The sequence below is a fragment of the Dysidea avara genome, chromosome 13 (assembly GCF_963678975.1).
Source record: "Dysidea avara chromosome 13, odDysAvar1.4, whole genome shotgun sequence".
NCBI classification, from domain to species: domain Eukaryota; kingdom Metazoa; phylum Porifera; class Demospongiae; order Dictyoceratida; family Dysideidae; genus Dysidea; species Dysidea avara.
The window spans coordinates 10968954-10988475 of NC_089284.1; the positions used below are offsets into that span (position 1 = coordinate 10968954).

Sequence of the window (19522 nt, forward strand, 5' to 3'; positions counted from 1 at the left end):
TGAACGAAATTATTTCACTACTCCACGTAATTTTAACCATTCACATATCATGTTATTATTTACAATAATAATCATCGTTTCTCTAAAAAGGATCGAGTTAGTTTATTACACAAATAATGTACATAAACATAAATATATATATTATATTTCATGATGGATCATATAAGAGAGAAACACCTAGCTGTAGGCAGTGTTGGGCAAGTTACTTCGTAGGCAGTGTGCAAATCTTGGTTATAAGTAAGAAGCTGGTGAATAAGCTTAATTCAGTAGGCTTCGTTACTTCGTTGTGGCTGGGAATTACTCAGAGGATAACTAACGACATTAGTAACTTCGCTACTTGTAGCAATAATATTACGTAATATTAGACTCGTTACAGTAACTATATTACTTAGGTAACGCATTACATTTAAAGTAAAGTAACTTGAGTTATATTACCCGTTTTTATAGTATATTTCGTTATATTACTTAGTTACCACAAAAGTAATAATATTACATAACGCGTTACTTATGTAACGCGTTACTCCCAACACTGCCTGTAGGAAAGGCAATTACAAGTCACACAAATTTACACAGTAGTTCCAGTCCCAGTGTGATGTTCTGCAGACACTCTCAATGATCTACTGCCATTAGAGGAAGAAGTAAAGGAGCCACCACTATGTTTGATGGAAGATGATGATGGTTCTGAGGATGGTGGTAGTTTACTGGCTGGAGTTCCACTGCTACTGGCTGATCCTGATGGCTCCTAATACATACAAACAATAATACATCAGTCAAGAGTTATAACATATTGGTTGTTCAATTAGAGTGTTTTACTGATAAAACTATGCCCTAGCTTACATACTTAAATATCAATACCATGCTCCATCCCCACCTTCCCATGCGAATTCATAAGCCCTGTGGATATGGAACTAATAAGTCCACCTGGTTTCACGCACCCTGTGAAATGGCTGTCAACTTTATGTGCGTGTTCTTTCAATTATGGAAGCTTTAAATGTGTGCATGGGAGTTGTATATCCATTGTGGCGTGTCGTGAAACCATTCATTTTGTGACAACATGCTTGGGAGGATTATCACATGCAAAGAAAATTGGTGATAAAATTAGAAACATTATGAAACCATTCAAAGGCAACCCAGAATACTGCTTGTACAACAAAAGGATACGGTGAGTAAGAAGTTCATTGAAGCATTTGTCTGAAAATGTGTACACAAAATGACTCACCAGGAATTAAACATAGGAACTAACCTGCAGCTGCCTCCATAACTTTCGCCAGCAAAATAATTCATCTAACAAACGATGTATAAGACCTTAGTAACATTTTCAACTAGACACAGCAACAAGCAAAATGATTATTTTTTTCAGATGCAAAACAACCATTGAACAGCTGCCCTCTGTAGAAACATGTGCATGCAAGTGATTGGTTTCATATCCATAGGGGCTTATATTATTTATGGTTAATTTTCTTTTATTTGGCATTGAACAAATAGTAGTGACATTCCAATGTATCACAGGTCCCTTGATGTATACATGTTATATACACAAGTGAACATCACACCATTAAAGGTAACTACTCACCCTAAAACTCCATCTTGTCTTGGCCTCTCTATCACCCAAATCCAAAGCAGGTACACTAGTGTTGTCATGATGTGTTAATGGCTGACTACTACTGGTAAATGATGAACCAACTGTGTTAGCTCTTGGTGTCTTCACCATACTGATGCTGTATGACAAGAAATGTGATACGTAAAAGTCATCATTGTTGCATCAGGTGAGATACATGCTACTTATATAATGCTTTCAAATACTTTCCTCTTTGAAAATAGATCGCTATTACTATCTATTCTTCACTTCACAGTACACACAGCACATACCATATCATTATCACATAGTTATAAAGCACTGCAGCATGTGAAATAAAGCAGAGACTACTATAGCAGGAGGCAAAGCCAAGTGCTATATTAGTCTTGAGACAAACCTCGAGATTTTGCATATATACACAAGCATAGGTAGCACTTTAAGCGTCAAACAGTATGACAGTACTGTTTAGCAGGATTCCCCCTCAGTAAAAATGCCACATCTAAACCCTATTATAGAAATGTCATATGGGATGAAAATCATCTGTACAAAATAATTCATCATCAAATACAGCATTAAACACTTATAGATGGCCGGATATAGAATTTTTTAAAGAAATCCTCAAAACCCATATTTTGGTCTGCCTGCCTCATTGCCTCAATTCCTGACCACCTTCACAAGGCTACAGACCTGGCCCAATGTACGGTTACCATTTTACGCCTGCAGATCAAACACTTGAAATCAATCAAGATACTCTAATAGAGCAGTCAAACAATCTATTACAACAGTCATTAAAGTCAGGTGTCCAAAAAGTGTGTTAACATTTGGGTAGGGAAGGCAACCAAGAAAAAGCATGTCAGTAGCCAGGTAGCATTACATGTCTTATATCCATATCTTTCCAGGATTAAAATCACAGACACAAACTGTGGGGGATTTGGATAATGTCCCCAATTGCTGATACAGAGGGAAAAACAAGGCAAAATATACTACCACACCTTTGCAGTCCCCACCACAAAAAAATAAATTCTACATTTTTTACAGTATCATTACAAATGTAGTCACTTAGTTACAAGTTGGTAATGTTATTTACAGTCAGCCATTAACAATAATAACAATGGTCAGGTTATCAGTCTACCCACATGAGGACAAAATTGCTATACAAACACAACAAAACTCCAACATGACTAAACCAACAGGAGAGCACATGTAAACACATACTACAATATCCCCCTACAATAACAACATAACTTTTATGGTAAACAGTTTTAGTGGGAGCTAGGTTAAGATGGTATAACACATTCCATTGAATATAACCAGAGGAGGTATGACACACACATCTGAGCTGTAAGATTTGTAATAATAGAGAAGTTATTTTAGGAAGATATTAATAAAAACCAAAAGCTTTTCTTATGACAGTGCAATCTATTTCACAGCTGTTTTTCTCTCCTCTATTGCACAACTATGCATACATGTATGTGTTCTTGCTCAACATGCCACATCTGGGATAAGTAGCCTACTATTGTCTCCATCGATGCATAAACATTTTTATTTGTTTAATTTATGTAGGACTCTATACAGAGTATGATATACTGTGTAAACACTAGATTAGATTTGTAATCTTAATACCATACCTGTTTCACAGCCCATACAAAAGTCTCAATAGTAGCAGTGAAATTTATCCCATATTTCACTGGTAGCAGTGAAAAAGTTGTAATTACAATTTCATTGGCTAGAATTTATGGTAACAATGTAGCGCCAACCCATACTATTACTAGTACAAATTATACAATAGATCTTTAAAAGCATTCAAGGATGGATGGTTGACAATGTTCTCTGGAAGATTGTTCTACAATCTAATCGTTGAAGGTAGGAAGGAGTAATGGTAAAATTAAGTTTAGTATGTGGTGCTCTAAAACGCTGCCCGATGTACGTTAACATTGGAGTTAATGATACAGATTTTTTTTATCATTAAACAATGTGAAGCAAAATAATTTACTTCATAGGTAAGTAATGATGCCATGGCACTACCGCCATTAAAAGTCAACAGAATTAACTTGTATCATACCTCCTCAGGAATTTAAACATCACCAGTATATCACATGTCCACATGGACATACATCAGTTATCCTATCACTATATCACTCTGTACAATACACTACTCTACCATGTCAGTAGGTCATTACATAATACACAGAAATACCAAATATGACATATATTAGATTTCTATTGCTATTATACTTATTTGTTGTGTATGTAAGTATCACACTTACAAACACAATGCACATGTACAGACACAGACACACACAGACACAACACATACCTTTCTTCTACCCTTCCACTCAGTAGTAGAGCTAGTTCAGTAGCTAGATGTTTACGAACAAGAGGAACACTAGTTGGAATATTTAGTATACCAGCAAGACTGTCTGATGTGTTCTAATACTACCAGAGCTCCATGCACCCCAGTGCCTGTCAAATTCTCAGAATATTCCTTTATGATAACAAATGATCAAAGATAACATAAACATCATTAGTATATGAATGTGTGTGACCATAGGCGGATCTGAGGGGGGGCCAAGGGGTGCTGTGCCCCCCCTGGCCTTTCTCTTGCCCCCCTTGGGCTCACAGTTGATACCAGAAACTGGAATCATGTATTCATACTGTATTCAGAAGTATAGAAAGAATATGGGCAAATAGAAGACAACAATTGTAAATGTACTTTACAGTTATACTGTACATTGTAAAGAAAGTGAGACATATAAGTTTGAATTTTTGTGCCAAGATCGAGATACTCTAATAGAGCAGTCACTACTCTAATAGAACAGTCACAATTGTAATGTCATTACAACAATACTAGCTATAGCTACACCTTATCTCTATTTAGCACACTTTACCATCAAATAGGCTTTATCTCAATTAGGCTAACTAATCTTTATATTATGCATTGTAAGCATACACTTTGTTAGCTCTTAGTGGAATAAACACTTTTGTACACTAAAACTTTTTGCCCCCCCTTGGCCCCCCCTGACAATGCCTCGTAGATCCGCCTATGTGTGTGACATACATGTCAGTATTATGAATGTTTGTGTATACAATGTGTGTAGTTAGTACAGGCTTATACACAGGACTATATAGTACCTGTAAGTCAATCTGGTTTAGCCATTGTTTCATTTTCTTGTTTGTCCAGTATAGCACATTGTTGGCCGCCTCTTTGTTCTCCCTTTGCTCAACAATGGATTTCTTGTTAAACTCGTGCATCCTCAATAACTCCACACCAGACAAGAAACTCAACTATCAACAACCATTAAATACATAAATAGTTGATTACAGTGTATCAAGTTCAGCTATGAACAAGGGAACATGCAATTCTGTACAGCTACACTCCGATGTTACGGACAAGATTCAAACATAATGTCTTTTAACAGTGACATACTCAAGTGTGCACCTCAGAAGTTTTTTTTTTTAAATTTCACATAGCAGCCATGTTTGAATTTCGCTGTTTACGGAATTACATGTTCCCTTATATATATATACGTAGGATTAGATGTGTCTCCTGTTTCAACGTCAATGTATATGAACTAACCTAATCAATTTTCCTGTTTATCTTGAGGTACTATCGCAGGTCATCTTTACTAAAGGAGTTCAATACTCTACCATCAACAGGTTCATTAGCAGCGTGTCTGCTAGCTGGGGGAGACCAATATCACTTGCCCATGTCTTGGCCACCCAAATGTGATGTAGTGTACCAGCTTGTGGGTACTTGCTACAGTAACAAACATGACCACAATCATTCAGTATTCAGTGTATGAATAGGAAACACCTGATTGATAAACACCATCTCATAATAGACCTCTTTGTGTTTTACAAATGCAAGCATTATCAAAATCTTAATAGTGTGAGAGGTACAATGAAAGTACATACAGGTGATGATTTATGTGGAAATATATAAGCACTTGCGCACATAATTAAGACATGATCAGTACCTGATCAAAATATATGCGTACGTTATAGTGAAAGCACTGTTGCATGTGTGTACAGAAAAATACAGAACTTAGGGGCATGTCTCGAGCAGCACTTGGTGAATACAAGGGAGCATGTTAAGAGGCTAATACAGCACAAGGCAAAGCCGAGTGCTGTTATTGTCTTGAGACATCCCTGAGTGCTATATTTTTTGTACACACAAGCATAGACAGTACTTCAAGTGATATATTATTGTACTTCCTGGTTGTCTTGCTCGGAGCGATTTTCTTGAGTACTTGAATCACTTTAATTTTCGGTAATCAAACTATCATATCAGTAAGTTGTCATATAATCTATTGTAGTCATAGAACAAAGTGGGAGGATTAATTTTGGCTAGTTTTAATGTTTGACAGTGTCACGCACCTGATCCATCGTGTCATCGTCATCTGTGTGAGGTTGTTGCTTCAATTTTCCATATCAGACTATCAGCAAGTGTTCAATTTCTAGTCATAGAACCAACTGGTAGGATCAGTCTGGTTAGTTTTAGCAATTTACAATGTCATGCACGTGTTCAATCATGCTGTTGGTTGTTTTCGTAACATTCCTCACAAAACTGCTTCATATAACTGTACTGTATTTGCCCAATTACATGTAGCTGCATAACTGTACTGTATGACTCATACAATACAGTTATGCAGCTAATCGTTACAATATGAAAATACAGCACACAGCGGCACTTTGATCCTCCCATGCAAAGTATGTGCCAACTACACTGAGTAGAGTACACTATATACAACAGTTCTTCTATCCAAAGATCATCATGTACTAACAATGTACTAGTTCAAAACAATACAGTTTGTACAATGGAAATGAAAGTTGGTGAAGTTAAATTGAAAAGTGCAAATAAAAGAACACTACAACAGCAAGGCTGGCATAAACACCAAATTCCAACAATAGCACAGAAAATCATTGTAAACCTAACAAGTGGGTTAATGACACTAGCATTATGATTAGCACTACTTTTTATGGATCTACCACAAAGTTAACACAAACTTGTGAAGTACTTGTACTTAGTTCACACTACAGTGAACAATTGTATACACTTATAAACCACTTCCAGCTCCTAACTGTGCTACAGGAAGCATACACCAGCCACAATATATAAAACATTGACCACATATGATATACATGTGTTATTTCTATGTACATTTCAATTACAGTACTGGGTTTTATGTTTTTGGACCCAAGTAAACCAGTCTAAAGCTTCACACTTGTATCACAGTATTATCCATTTATACACTATAATATATTTTACCAGAAGTTAGGTCCTTTGTGGTCATCAAGGGCAAGTCTGAGTTTCCTCTTGTGCAGGGAGTTGGTGATGCCAAGTGACTTCTCCAGGTCTGAACTGCTACACTCCAGTAACATACCACCTGACTTGATGTTCTCCCTGCAAGCTTGTGCAATGTGCATACTGACTCATCCCTGTAAAATGTGATAAATGAAAAGATCAATCCATACACACATGTATTATGTACATATTCATACACACATTCACTTAACACACACACACACATATATATATATATAGCTATAGGGACCCATCAATGGCTGCCTCCATCCATGCTGCAACTGCAACTCCTTTCTATTGGGCCATGGGGGTTCCCCAGACCTCATTAAGCACTGCCCATTGTTCTCTTAGTTCTGCTGTGATGCTCTTACTAACTGGCAACATGGCATCCTCAGCACTCATCACTGGTAATGGTGGTAACACTTCACCTGTTGAACAAACAGTAGAACACATTAAACATATGGTGGGAACTATATATGCATGTGTATACATGCACACACTACATAATTATATCACAAATGAATCATATACTTGTGTGTGTGTCTGTAATAGAAGTTGAGGTGAAATTACTTTCACTATAATAAAATAAAATAAGTGGTTAGACATAAAGATCTAAATGAATGTCTTTAGTTTACAAGACAGGCTGTTCTATGAAAATAGGATTCAGTTTGGGGATAACATTCACTTAACGGTAGTAAACACTTTAGAACTGTTCAGTTTGCAAACACTTGTAAATGAAAATATCACACTAATGGACTAGTTCTATCACTGTAGCAGTACAACATACCAATGTATGCACACCCATGTTCGCTATGCCCACAAAATATACATGGAATTCTGTAGTGTCAAGATTATTGAGTTAATGCAATATGCCTGCTTGTCTCAGCTATGACTACAGCAATGTCATTTAGGCTACAAGTTATCCATAGATACTAGTGGTTAGTGGGATAACTACAATATAATTGCTAAGACTATGAACTACGTACAACAGAGGCCACTACACTCTTGCTATTAGTAATAACTAGATAGCAGCTACATGTATCGTTGAACAGAATTTCTCTGTTATTGTAACCAGAAGGTCGACCTTAAAACCAAATAGTAAGGAATTTCTACCAGTAATGGGAATACAAGCATAACGCCATAGCAACCACAATCCACACAACAGTGTTACACAATGGAGAAACATTTTAATGGAGGAAGAAGCAACATAAAGTCCTGTTGTGGTGTACTGACAGAAGCCCAGTGAACAAATCAAATCATCTCACTACATGAAGACAACAAAATTTCTCACCACTGTCTTTTCCTTTCTTGCTACCCTTCCAGAACTTTGTAAATGATCCACCAATTGAATGCTTCTTTTTGTTCTTCTTGTCCATATATGGTGTTCCGCTGCCAGTACTCTCAGGGGGTGGGGAATTTGGGTCGTGTGATGTTGATGAGGTGGTGAAGCCATTACATTCATGAGGACCATGTTCAGCTTGAGCAGATCCTGCTGCTACTCAGTGTTGGGAGTAACGCGCTACTTATGTAACGCGTTACGTAATATTATTACTTTTGTGGTACCTAAGTAATATAACGAAATACGCTATAAAAACAGGTAATATAACTCAAGTTACTTTACTTACAAATGTAACGCGTTACCTAAGTAATATAGTTACTGTAACGAGTCTAATATTACGTAATATTATTACTACAAGTAATGAAGTTACTAATCTCGTTAGTAATCCACTGAGTAACGCCTAGCCACAACGAAGTATATTGAAGCCTACTGAATGGAGCTTATTCACCAGCTTCTTACTTATAACCGAGATTTGCACATTGCCCAACAACGAAATCATGTCACGTAATAAGGTGGTAGTTTCACACGTGACAGCTTAAGGTTGTGGACACAAAGTAATATAATATGTAATATTATTATAGTTACTTTATTTTATGGGTAATATGTAACTGTAACTAAATAGTTCAGTTGCAAGTAATATGTAATATGTAACTAGTTACTTTTAAAATGTAACTTGCCCAACACTGCTGCTACTACAGCTAAAGTGACATTGTCTACTTTAGGTAGTGGGATAGTGGGGACTAATAGGAACAACACACATGGAGACATGGAACTATATACATGTGCATACATGCACACACACTACACACTACTAAAAAGCGTAGGTGTGCAATTTTGAAATTACTTTCACTATAATAAATAAAAAAAGCATAAAGATCTAAATGAATGCCGGCGGTCTTTAGTTTACAAGACAGGTCTTCTATGAAAATAGGATTCTGTTTGTCACATAACAGTAAACACTTCAGAACTGTTCAGTTTGCAAACACTTGCAAATGAAAGTATCAAAACCACACTAATGGACTAGTTCTATCACTGTAGCAGTACAACATGGTAACTAGCCTATATGGGAAAATCCCTACAATGGCATATATACCTGTTCAATGAGAAAGTAGGAATTTTCCCACATAGACTAGCTACTCATTCATGTTTCCTGCTTCACATACTAGAACCCTATTTCACTTTTAAATTAACAAGTACACAGAAAAATTTGGAATTTTCAATTAGAGTAGGGACCATAGCACATTGATAAAAAGTACTGAAACAAGCTGGAGTAGTGCACAATATTGTAAACAATAAGAAGTGTTATATCCCTACTGTGCATTTCCATAATGGTATCTTGAGCACAGTAGGGATATTACACTTCTTATTGTTTTACTGTGATTTACAGTGTTGGGAGTAACGTGTTACTTATGTAATGTGTTATGTAATAATATTAGTTTTGTGGTAACTAAGTAATATAACGAAATATGCTATAAAAACAGGTAATATAACTCAAGTTACTTTACTTACGAATGTAACGCGTTACCTAAGTAATATAGTTACTGTAACTAGTCTAATATTATGTAATATTATTACTACAAGTAACGAAGTTACTAATCTCGTTAGTAATCCACTAAGTAACGCCTAGCCACAACGAAGTAACGAAGCCTACTGAACGAAGCTTATTCACCAGCTTCTTACTTATAACCAAGATTTGCACATTGTCCAACAACGCAATCATGTCACATGATAAGATGGTAGTTTCACACGTGACAGCTTAAGGCTGTGGACACAAAGTAATATAATATGTAATATTATTATAGTTACTTTATTTTATGGGTAATATGTAACTGTAACTAAATAGTTCAGTTGCAAGTAATATGTAATATGTAACTAGTTACTTTTACAAAGTAACTTGCCCAACACTGGTGATTTAATATCATGTACTACTCCAGCTTGTGTCAGTACTTTTTATCGATGTGCTATAGTTCCTACTCTAGTTGAAATTTCCAAATTTTTCTGTGTACTTCTTTGTTAACTTTTTTTTGTAAATAATTACTATGACTGGTGGACCCATGCATACCGTGAAAGAAATGGCACCGCGTGCCCCAGTTATTGTCAGAAAAATGAAGTATCCATTATGCTTCGTTGTCAGCTATGTTCAACCCATTACACAGCATTTTGGATCAAGAACTGTTCAAAAAGTGCCTCTGCAATCCATGCATACCAAAAGAAGAAATGGTGCTGCGCCCCCAGTTTTATCAATTATCATCTGAAAAGTGAAGTACCCATTACGCTTTGTTGTTGGCTATGTTCAACCTGTTACACAGCAGTACGAATCAAGAACTGTTCGAAAAGCACCTCTGCAATCAAAATAGCCACTATGAAAAATACGGACAATTTCCATTACGAAGGGAAGCCATCACGTGCTATCGCCAAATCGACACTTTTCGCTGTCAGCAAAGATGAATGGAACACAAAGGAGGACACTGGTAAGTCCATGAAGAATGCATTAAAAGTGTTTTGGGTCAATCTGAAAGCTTGTTTGGGCTTAGTTTTACCTAACCAATACTACTTCATCGTCGTCGGGAAAAATAGAGGCTGGTTTTTGGGTGATGTTATTTCGTGGGCCATGCCTACACCTTTGTGGTCCCTACTATACAGTACTATCAAGAGTTTATAACTCTTACTACTTTATATTATGAACTCTTGGTACTATCGTACTGTATGTTGTTTCACTTTTAAATTAATTGTTTTGCACTATTATATATCTACCATAGTGTTGTGTATGTAAGTATCACACATACACAATACAGGTTTTCCCCTATCCTATCACATGACACACACACACACACACACCAAATATGCATGCATGTAGGAACGTACACACGTACAACTTTCTTTTACCTGTCCACTCAGTAGTAGAGCTAGTTCAGTAGCTAGATGTCTACGAACAAGAGGAACACTAGTTGGAATATTTAGTACACCAGCAAGACTGTCTGATGTGAAACTGCTTTGTTCTAATACTACCAGAGCTCCATGTACCCCAGTGCCTGTAAAATTCTCAGAATACTCCTTTATGATAACAAATGATAATATAAATATCATTAGTATATGAATGTGTGTGTGTATTATACAGGCAACATCATTAGTACTGTATATGTGTATTCATACATACATGTCAATATTATGCATGTTTGTGTATACAAAGTGTGTAGTTAGTACCGGCTTTTACATAGGACTATATACCTGTAAGTCAATCTGGTTTAGCCATTGTTTAATTTTATTTTCTTGTTTGTCTGGATCCAGTCTAACTGCTTCTAATGGACTCCTTGTTAAACTCATGCATCCTCTACAACTCCACGACAACTCAACTACACAATTCAATAACCAGTAATATATCAAATAAACAATTAATTCCATCCAACTGAGAGGAGTGAATTGAACTGTTAATTTCCCGGGGTACTTGTGCAGGTCATCTTTACTAAAGGAGTTCAATACTCTACCATCAACAAGGTTCATTAGCAGTGTGTCTGCTAGCTGGGGGAGACCAATATCACTTGCCCATGTCTTGGCCACCCAAATGTGATGTAGTGTGTGTATTATTACCAGCCTGTTATACTTGTATTTTGCAATAATTTACTATTAATATGTTAATACCAATCATAAAGTAACAAATGATGTTATTTTACTTATACAAAAGATTACAAATATAAATCTACAAACTTTACTGATGTATACAGCTGTACTACTTTCTAAATAAAAGGTGCAGTATATATGTTCCATTACAATAGTTGTTACCTATCTGTATATAACAAAAGTGTGCAAAATACACAGTAAGAGAAAAACATAATTATGTCATGCAAGAGTTAAGATATTTACCATGAAGTCCAGCAAATCTATTGTATTGTTCCTTAAGTAATTTGAAGTGGTGTAATACATATAGCTACCTATAATCAAAATATCTGTACCCTGGTATTATTGTAATCACAGATGTAGATACTACCATTAGGACTAATAGCTATTCCAAAAGGATGTTTAAATTGGCCTTTTTGTTTACCTTCACTACCAAAGCAATGTATGCAGGTTCCATTTTGATCAAAGATAGACACACGATGATTATCACTATCAGCCACTAAGATGAAGCCATTGATATCAACAGTGAGGCCATATGGACAATTTAGTTCACCTCTGGCTGTTCCTTTAGTACCAAACTTGCCTACATATCCACCATCACGTGTAAAGGTGTACACACATGAATGACTATAGTCAACAACAAGCAAATGATTACTGGAACTGATTGCTACATCATGAGGACCATCCAGTTGCCCTGATCCAATTGTAAGGCAAAATTCTCCATTGGTCTTAAACACTGGAATACAATGGTTACCATAGTCAGCTACATACACCCTATCACTGTGTACTGTGATGCCATATATAGCATCAAACTGACCATCAGCTTTTCCCTTAACACCAAACTGCAGCAGGTAGTTGCCATTAATATCAAACTTCTGTACCCTGTGGTTACCACTATCAGCCACATAAAGGTAATTGTCACCATCGAATGCAACACCTCTAGGACCACTGAACTGGCCAGGGTTACTACCTTTACAACCAAACTGCCTTATCAACTGATCCTCACTATCAAATACATAGATGCAGTGTTTGTTATATTCAGCTACTACCCACATGCCATCCCTACCAAATGCAATACTCCATGGTTTACCCATCTGTCCATTATTACTAATTACTTTGCTAGGTTGATCTATAGCTGTGTAAGGTTTATGGATGGCAACAGTGTAGGGACTTGCTTTGATCTGTTCTCCTTCAATGGACACCAACAACTTTACCTCTCCAGCTTGTTTGGCTACAAAAGAAGTAGTGTAGCTACCATCATCATTATCCCTAACTTGTGCAGTAGTCACTTCTCCTGTATTCCACTCCACCTGTACTGATACATGACTACCTCCTAGAGAGCAAGAATGACCCTTGATATCCTTGGTGATTATCTTGAATTGTGGCTGTCCCCCTACACGTGTGTATCCAGATGAAGACAAGATTTCAGAGTTGGAAAGGTCACCTTCTATAAGCTGACTAAATTGTGGGAGTTGCACTTTACTGGAGTAAAACTTGATGTTGTTTGATTCTACTGGTGTAGTGTCTAGTTGTTTGTAATTGTCAGTTAACTCTTTCATTTGGTTGATCATTTGTTTCTTTGCAGAAAGTGCGTCTTCATCAGAACTTTCCTTCACTGCATCATCAACTTCCTTCATGCTTCTTGTCTGTGCTTGTGTAGATTCAACCTCTTCTAGTTGTGCTGCCATCTTCTTCTCCTTTTGTGACACTATCTCACATAACCTTTGCTTGACCTCTTCTTTCTGTTCTCTTAACTTCTCAATCAGTTTGTCATAATGTTCATCAATCTTCTTGTCTACTTCACCAGCTTGTTGTCGTATCTTATCTCCCATATCAGTAATCTTGTCATGAACTTCAGAAAGATCTTTAATAATTCCCTCTACTGGACCGGTGATATCCTTCAACTCACCCCTCTGCTTGTTTGCCATGTTCTTTACAATGTCATGATTGTGGCCATTGTGTTCCTTCACAGTGCAGTACAGACACACCAGCTCCTCACATGTCTCACAATAATACTTCAGTTCATTCTCGTGCTCTTTACACAACATTACTTTTGGTTTGGGCTGGACTGAGATGTCTTCTTTCTTTGACCTCAAGTCAACTAATGCAACTATGGCATGACCTCGATACCTATAGCTACGTTTGTGATGCTCATTACACAAATGACATAAAAACATTGTACAATCTGGACAAAATGTCTCTACTGGGTCTTCTCCCATACACTCATCACATTTCACTTCTGTTTCACCTTCCACCTTGCGCTTTAAGATCAACTCATCCACCAACCGATTGATCAGAAAATTGTTATCAAAATCCTTCACTCCTCCAGCAGGAACAGTAGTTTCCCTTCTGCACTCTGGACAAATGATCTTAGATTGTACCTGCATCTTCTCCAGACACTTTTCACAATACGAGTGATGACAAAGTAGGTACTTGGGATTCTTGAATATCTGATAGCAGACTGGACAAGCTAGACTATCAGTTGCTTTCTTCACATCCATAGCAGCCATTGTGGAAAATGTTATGAATTGATAGTGGATATGTGACAGCTGTATAAAAGCAATAACTGTTGTAAAATGTATCAACACACATGATGATGTGACGTGTGGCTAAGGAAAGTTGATGCAGGTGAGCAACAGAAAAGTGTGTATCAAGAACACACAGTAGTGTGTCGTGCAGTCAAAAAAGCTGGCTCACTACACCATGCATCGGTATATTGACAGGAAGAAAAAAAGTGTTTTCACACATACACACTCTATGGTCCCTTCTCGAAAGCACACAATTTTTGCATTGTAGCTGCTGATCACCTTTGCCACCTCACAATCCAAATATCAGAAAATCTCTAGTGATGTGCGATATATATATCGATATTGGAATATCACAATACTCTGGCCATATCATGATACTGATATCATGCTTGTGTATCAATATTTTGATTGCACGAAATGTGAAGGTCTGGTTTTGTGCAATTTAACAGTGTAGATTGGTTGTTTACCAGTTTGCTAGACTCTTGAAGCTTGGTAAACAAGTAGACCGAAAAAATACAAATTTTAAATCGGATTTAGGGTAATGTTGCACCAATAATCAGGTGAATAATCAGTAACAACTGATATTAGAAATATCAATATCGGTAAAGAAGCGGAAATAATTAGCCAATTAACCATAACCCACAATCAATTAATAGAGACAGTAATAACCATGTGACAGTAAAGAAAGTAGTAAACGCATGTGTCACTGGTAAAATTTAGTCCTGGTTATATTCTCTGTGTTATTTTAGTTTTAGCTATAGTTTAAAATGTGAAAATCTTTTAGTTATAGTTATAGTAACATTTCTAAAAATGTTTTAGTTTTAGTTGTACATAAGAAAATCTTTTAGTTTTAGTTCTAGTTCTAGTAATCCTTTCCAAACCTTAGATTTAGTTTTGGTAAAATATTCTGTTGTATATTAGTTATAGATTTAGTTCTAGTTATAATACGGATTTGCTTTTAGTTATAGTTTTAGTTAACTAATACGTATTTGTTTTACAAAAAATATTTTTAGTTTTAGTTATAGTTAACTAAACCACAATCAGGTCACAAACTATAGCATATATTGATGTTTGGATGCTACATATAGCAGTACAGCTTCATTCCACCTGTAGTTTTTATATCTGAACTTATACGTGCAGTGATCTGAGCAGCATAGCATTGTTTTAGTAAAGAGTTTTAGTTTTAGTTATAGTCATAGCTAATTTCTTCAATAATTTTAGCTTTAGTTTTAGTTTCTTAATTCATTTTAGTTATAGATTTATAATGTCTTTGTTGTTTTAATTTTAGTTATAGTTTTAGTTAAGAACATGAAAACCTTTTAGTTATAGTTTTAGTTATCTTTCTTACTTCTTTTTAGTTATAGATTTACTTTTAGCTATAATATGGATTTGCTTTTAGTTATAGTTTTAGTTAACTAATACATATTTGCCTTACTAAAAGTACTTTTAGCTTTAGTTATAGTTAACTAAAACAACACTACTTCTAATCCTCCACCCTGGTCTGAAGAATCGAAGAATGTTGCTTATAATATCAGCATATCGGTTACAGGAATGGGCAAATAACCAGTACTGGTAAATGTGAAAATATGTATATCGGTGCAACTCTAATTTATGGATCAAAGAATAAAAATGTAGTAAATAGCAAAGTAAGAGATGTTGCATACTTATACCTGTTATGAACCACGATAGTGGGTTCATAATAGGGATTGCCCATGCTTTTTGCAAAAATCCTAATAGAACGCACACCTAAAAACCACCTTGAAAAGCATCCTTCAACTCAAAACAATCCTCTGGTGGTTCTTTGCAATGAGTATAGGTCCACTAGTAAGTATCAAGTGAAAAGGAATGGTGTGTGTATTTCAGACAAAACTGAAATATGCCCGTTTGTTCATATTATTATTCTTATTATATATTCATAATATTATTACTAGGCCCGGGGCAAATACAACCAAGTACAATCACCAATGGGACAACCTACTAATGGGGTATGTACAAAGGGTGCATAGCCAATACAGTGTGTGCAGGAAGAAAAGATGCACAGTAATACAATTCTAGAGGAATTGACTGGCACATGAACATAAGGGATGCATTAGTATGCAATTACAATCAGTGATTATACGACCATGGACATGTGAGGATGTGAGATTGCACTTTAGATTGTGAGAATCATGGTATTAAATCTGATGCCTACAAACAGTAAAGCTTAAACATCCAACGAATACTTATTACATTAATTTTATGCAATTGTACACAATTTGTGTTACATGATATGTTTAAATGAGGATGGATTAGAGCGCTGGATTAAGACATAGCTGGAGTTGCCAAGAGCAAACCATGGTAAGATTGGGATAAAGCAGAGTATTTTAACTGTCTGTCACCTACAACTGGTATCTGAGTTATGTATATTTAACATGAGCTGTACTAAATGATCACATGATGCTGTGGATATGCTGCAAGACCAAAAAAAGTTTGGAGAACAAATGTGGCTGAAATGCAATACCAGAATTCCATGGATATGTCAGTGTACACAAGTATGTGGAGCATTGCTGATGGCAGTAGACTTAGTTACATATAATAATAGCAGTTAATAGCAAGCACAACCATGCACACAGCAATTATCAGCCTAAGGGCACATTTTGTGTATGGTTTCTCAGGACCCATATCAGTGATCAGTCTGGGCACTTCTGGCACTAAAAGGCTTCAGGTGGAGAGCTATGCATCATCACACAAACTTACCAGCTGGAAACTGCACCTTCTTCGCACAATGGCCTGCCAGGTGAGGCTTTCTCCCATCCCATACATGAGGATCATTTTACAAAGTTTTATTCACTTATTCTAATATGTACCAGCCATCAGTAAATCATGCCAGTTGTTTGTGTTATAAACGTAAAAGACATCTCTGTACATGCATCTCTCACATGCACATGCATCTCCTAGTCTTTATCACCCCAAGTAGCTACTTGTCAATATTTGCAATGTATTCTTTTGGCTGGTCACTCAAAGCTGTGTTTCTATCCCTTTCAGTTCTGCACTGTGCTGTTCCTGTCCTTCTCCAGAGTTCTTGTTCTGCTGTGCCCACGTGCGAACTATTGGCTTGAAATTCCAGCTGTAATTCTCTTGGAAGTTTATACGTACTAGCATATATATTTCCAGTCATCATAGCCTCATAGATTATACTATTGTCCTGTAGGCTCACTCAAAGCTGTATTCCTATTTTATTCAGATCTGGCCTGCGCTGTTCTTACCCTTCACAAGAGCTCATATTCCAGGTGACCAAACATATCAAGCCTCTTCAGTCACGAGTTAGTGTTGATTGGCATCAGTGTTGTAAAATGGACATCACTCCAGGCAGAGATGCCTCATTGTTACTCTTCTACATTGTGGTGATCCACCTAAGTACTGTTCTAGAAACACAGAAACTCGCTTTTCTTCATAGCGCATTGTGTAGAATAGTTCAACATGCCACATGCACCTGACGTCAGTGCTATCGACATAGCAATGAAATTTCAAGGTAAGCCTGTTTTGTAAATTCATGTTCAATTTTCCTGTCTGTTTTGCTTGCTTGCTGAATTGTAAGGATATTACATTAGTTGTAGGCATGAATTCCACCATAGGATATACAATTTGGGGTAAAGAGTATGCTGTGGAGTTTGAAGTTAATTACAGATGAAATTTGGGTATGGCAAGTGTCAGAAATTGTTGAAGATTCCTTTACCATAGTGAAATCCTAACGGTAGAAATCATCCTGTAACTATTAGTGATGTGCAATATATCGATTATCGTGATATATTAATTTTATATCTAAAAATTAATATCGTTATATCGTGATATATATATAATGGTGTAGCAATTATGATGTTCAAGACAGTATTAATTTCTTTATAACAGACTTAGCTACTTTCAGACAAAAGTGTATGTTAGGGACTATTTTACATGGTTTATACGACGCAAATACTAGCAATTTATTACCATGACTTCATGCAATTTGTATATCGTGATAATCTATCGTATCGTGATAAAAGAAGAGATGCTAAATGTTTTGATCGGCGTTAAATAGAATCGTTGTACGTTTCTATCACCTCCACGAATACAGCCGCCCATTATACGATTGTCTCAGTCTTCATACAACATGGATTCTATTCCCGGTGAGTGCAAAGTCTTAGGCCTTGTAGTTCTCTCATATTATTAATTTTATTTATTTATTCATTCATTTATTAATGACGTAATTTTAACCGCATTTGGCCACTCCAAATATATCTTTAGTACTGTTGTATAATTATTATTCTTTACAGGCATAACGAGGAGAATCCTGGGATAAAAAGTAGTAAGGCTTGCTGAATGGATCATTGTGCATGTCCATAACCTATTTTTGATTTCGTTTTCGGATGGAAACAGCCCAAACCGGGCCGTTTCTTCTTGCCAAAACGCCATTACGCTCGAGAAGCCACTGATACAAGATCGCGCTCAAAGTTAAGTTTTTTGGTGTGCGCTGCTTGTGGCTAATAGAATCTGTCTTTATTACACTCAGTATAGGCCATGCAGGAAGCTTAACTATCTGGGCTGATGACTTTGTCGAAAGGTAGTTTTTCGGGGGTCCTTCACATACAAAATCCATCTACGAAATTTCGAAATATGGAAATTTACCAACCAAATCGATTTCTAGTTTCTGGATAAATTTCTACCAAATTTCCAAATTTCTACCAAATTTCCGAATTTCTGGCTTGGAAATTCTTGGGTGCTACGAAGTTGTAGCTTGAGTTGTAGTATATTCCGTGCCTTAGGCTACTGTATTATGGTTTCAGTATGGGTTCAAGCTGAGCCGAACGGTTCACTAGCGATCTGGTAAGCCGTCGTGACTCTATCGTGGTTGGGGTGAAGTAGGAATTTGAATAAAACACTCACCAGTAATCCACGGACACACCAAAACGACTTGCACTGTGGTCTTTGCACCGTGGGAATCGAATCAGCTCAAAAGTATACAACAAATTTACGAAGCAGATTACGGACAAATGTTAGTGCGTATAATCTAGATGGCGCTATACGTCTTCTAGTTCTATTGATAGTGACCCCTCTTCCTTGCATCTGGCCTCGTGTATATACACATATAAATCCATGCAATATAACTTACACTAATGAAATAATCAAAATTCTATGCCAAA

The 19522-nt window shown here is 36.5% G+C and overlaps 3 protein-coding genes across 6 annotated transcripts in view; all 3 read right to left on the reverse strand.

The window, feature by feature from the left end:
• LOC136242325 (kazrin-like) overlaps positions 1–19522 on the reverse strand; it is a 95578-nt gene that overhangs the window by 47990 nt on the left and 28066 nt on the right. Inside the window, exons 1-4 of one of the 4 annotated variants that reach the window (XM_066033731.1) lie at positions 5954–6118; positions 5789–5883; positions 5154–5333; positions 4709–4861 (exon numbers count right to left, since the gene is read on the reverse strand). In XM_066033731.1, coding sequence (XP_065889803.1) covers positions 4709–4828 — 120 coding nt within the window. In that variant the 5' untranslated portion in view covers positions 4829–4861; positions 5154–5333; positions 5789–5883; positions 5954–6118. Of the gene's footprint in view, positions 1–4708; positions 4862–5153; positions 5334–5788; positions 5884–5953; positions 6119–6845; positions 7041–19522 lie in introns of those variants that run through there. The other 3 variants (XM_066033730.1, XM_066033732.1, XM_066033734.1) reach the window with 3 other exon arrangements.
• Positions 146–1961, reverse strand: LOC136242327 (uncharacterized). Its single transcript, XM_066033735.1, has 3 exons — positions 1574–1961; positions 534–742; positions 146–177 (listed from the first exon to the last, which is right to left on the reverse strand). Exons 1-2 carry the CDS (start codon positions 1709–1711, stop codon positions 566–568), a joined length of 315 nt encoding a protein of 104 aa, XP_065889807.1. The 5' UTR covers positions 1712–1961; the 3' UTR covers positions 146–177; positions 534–565.
• LOC136242226 (tripartite motif-containing protein 2-like) lies at positions 12089–14345 on the reverse strand. Its single transcript, XM_066033646.1, has one exon. The coding sequence runs from the start codon at positions 14343–14345 to the stop codon at positions 12156–12158; it is 2190 nt and encodes a 729-aa protein (XP_065889718.1). The 3' UTR covers positions 12089–12155.

Coding starts and splice junctions, on each gene's coding strand:
- LOC136242327 (XM_066033735.1), bottom strand. CDS start 1,711: ATGGTGAAGACACCAAGAGCTAACACAGTTGGTTCATCATTTACCAGT. Junction 743..1,573: donor AGACAAGATGGAGTTTTAGG/GTGAGTAGTTAC, acceptor TGTATGTATTAG/GAGCCATCAGGATCAGCCAG.
- LOC136242226 (XM_066033646.1), bottom strand. CDS start 14,345: ATGGCTGCTATGGATGTGAAGAAAGCAACTGATAGTCTAGCTTGTCCA.